Raw genomic sequence first — 2,475 nt, forward strand, 5'->3', positions numbered from 1 at the left:
ACAATTCAAATTGTTATAAAAACATTTAAAATACTATATATTAAAATGTAATATGAGTTTAAAGAAAAAAGAAATATATAGATCTTATAAAAATCTAAAGCCAGTTTTTCTTTTAGGAAAAATAGTTAAAAATTTTTAATATATTTTGAAATTACTAAAAATAACTGTGTTTGGACTTTATTCAAGTCATACCTTAAAACATTGATGTTTTGCAAAAAGAAAAATATTGACTTGGACATATTTATAGGACCTACATATGTTTGAAAAATATTCATTAATTTATTAGTTGTAGCCCTTTCAATTTTTTTAGAATTTTAATCATCAGAGTTTGAACTGTCCGAATTTGAATTGTCGTAACCCAAATTTCCCGATCATCGTCAATAAAATGGCAGCTTTGCGCAAGAAAAATATCTTATTTTTGAGTTAAACTCTTCGCTTTTATCTTCTTCGGTCCATTTATCCGCGTCAACGTCGTAACTGAACACCCGTCTGCCGATTTTCTTTTCAAAGAGGAAAATTTTACTCCCCAACGACAGCGCCCCGCAGAATAAACGAGGCGCGGCGATCATTTCCCTCCACGCCCCTCCTCCCTCGGCCCCGTTGTAAACGTCGCAGCCGAGGCCGACGGCAAAAAGCCTGCTCCGCACCGCCACCAGACCGTGGTTACTTTGCTGTCTAGTCATGTGGGGCAAATCTCTCCATTTTTCCGTCGTGACGTCATAACTCTCGGCGGAGGACAGCTCAAAGTAGTCGCACCTCCCCCCGCACGCCACCACTTTTTCTTGGAAGACGGCGCACGCCGCGTCGTATCTTTCAACCCTCATCTCCCCTGCTTTCGTGAACCTGCCGCTCCTGGTGTCCAATTTCAGGCAGGAGGCGATCGAGTTGCCGTCGCTACCTCCGACGAGGATAATTTTGTCACCGTACGCGCACACGCAAAACTGTCGCCGATACTTGCCCATGACGGCCACCCGAGTCCAACGCTGGGTGGCCCAGGAGTACTTTTCGACGACGACCTTCGCCTTTCTTCTGACAAGGATTCCCGCAAACACGTACAAGTCGCCTTTCAAGCAGATACCCGTCGCTTCGAGCATTTGTTCGTTGTTCATAGGCGGCAGGGCTCGGACCAGGTTCAAGCCGGGCACGCTGTACTGTTTTACATTTTCTATTGGGCTGCGTCCGTAGTGCCAATACCACCCCCCGCACACGAGCACGCCGAACGAGGTTTGGCTGCAATACCGGCTTTCGCAATTGAGCTTGCAGCTTTTGTAAGCTTCATTCAGCAAATCGTACATTTCGCTGTTTTCAAAAAGAGAGCCGCATTCGGACAGCAAGCTGTCTTTGTCGGACAGCAAGCAAAGTCGAACTTTCTGCAGCAACTTTGCACCGAACTTGCTGCGTTCTGCAATGTTGTGATTCAGCCATTTTGTTGCCGCTTCCAACACTTCGCGCTCGGTTGTGACGTAAAGTTCCGAGCTGGCCAGTATTTTCAGGACAAGGGCGAAATCCAGCTCCAAAAGGCTTTCGGTTTCGGCTATGATCGCGAAACAGCGCTCTACATAACTCTGTGTCGCTTTCAAAAGGCCTGATAAATTGAAAAGCGATGCAAGCTGGTGAAAGGTCAAGGCGTTGCAAATTTTAAGCTTCTTAGTAGAATAACTTCTGTCAGTTTTACTCGCCAAACTTTTGTTCAAAGAAATTTTGCTTAACTTTGTCGCCGCAACCAGGTCATCGTCGTCTGCTGCTGCAAGTGAACCTGGAAAATTGATTTTAAGTAAGTACACTTGTGTGTTTTTGTTCTTTGTCATGAAAATCTGTAACAACTAAACGAAACAAGCGTTCGGATAAATATTAAACATAAAATTTCCTGTCGTGTTTGAAAACACTTAACTGCAACAGTATATTAATTTATCTGAAAAGTTTCTACATAGCTATGTATTGACTTAAGATAAGAAAAAATATATAATACACTAAACATGTGTTAACCTCGTTCAATCGAGCCATTAAACCTCCGTAAACTTTGAAATTTTTTTACAGCCGAACGCTTGCTCACTTCTACGTAATCTTCTGTTTTGTTGAATTCAATTAAAAGATCATCTCCAAAATTTTCTGTCCTCTGAAGACCGGTTTTTTGCTGGTTGTTTTTATCGGCAAAAATTACACAATTTTCCAGTGAGTTTTTTTTCATGTTTTAATTAGTCTTTAAACAGTAAATAAAATTTAATAATTGTGATTTATAACTAATTAGCTGCGCAAAGTAAATTAAAAAAAAAACTGTGTACTGTTTGTACACATAATTACTTCAAATAAACTATGTGCCCACTAGAATATACAAAAAATTAATCATTTTTAAAAGCTATTATACATAGTTAATGTGTTTGAACTGTTGTAACTTATCTTACAATAAACACTTTCTAGTTAACAAAACAACTCTTTTTTTTTAATTGCCTTAGTTTATGTGCACAGTACAATAAT

The 2,475-nt window shown here is 40.0% G+C and overlaps 1 protein-coding gene across 1 annotated transcript; it reads right to left on the reverse strand.

Moving 5' to 3' along the window:
* Positions 1-377: 377 nt before the first annotated feature.
* Positions 378-1,808, reverse strand: LOC145836344 (ectoderm-neural cortex protein 1-like). Its single transcript, XM_082944154.1, has one exon. It carries the CDS (start codon positions 1,806-1,808, stop codon positions 378-380), a length of 1,431 nt encoding a protein of 476 aa, XP_082800280.1.
* Positions 1,809-2,475: the final 667 nt, after the last annotated feature.

Source organism: Thalia democratica, chromosome 5 (genome assembly GCF_965202585.1).
Source record: "Thalia democratica chromosome 5, ktThaDemo2.hap1.1, whole genome shotgun sequence".
Classification (NCBI taxonomy): Eukaryota; Metazoa; Chordata; class Thaliacea; order Salpida; family Salpidae; genus Thalia; species Thalia democratica.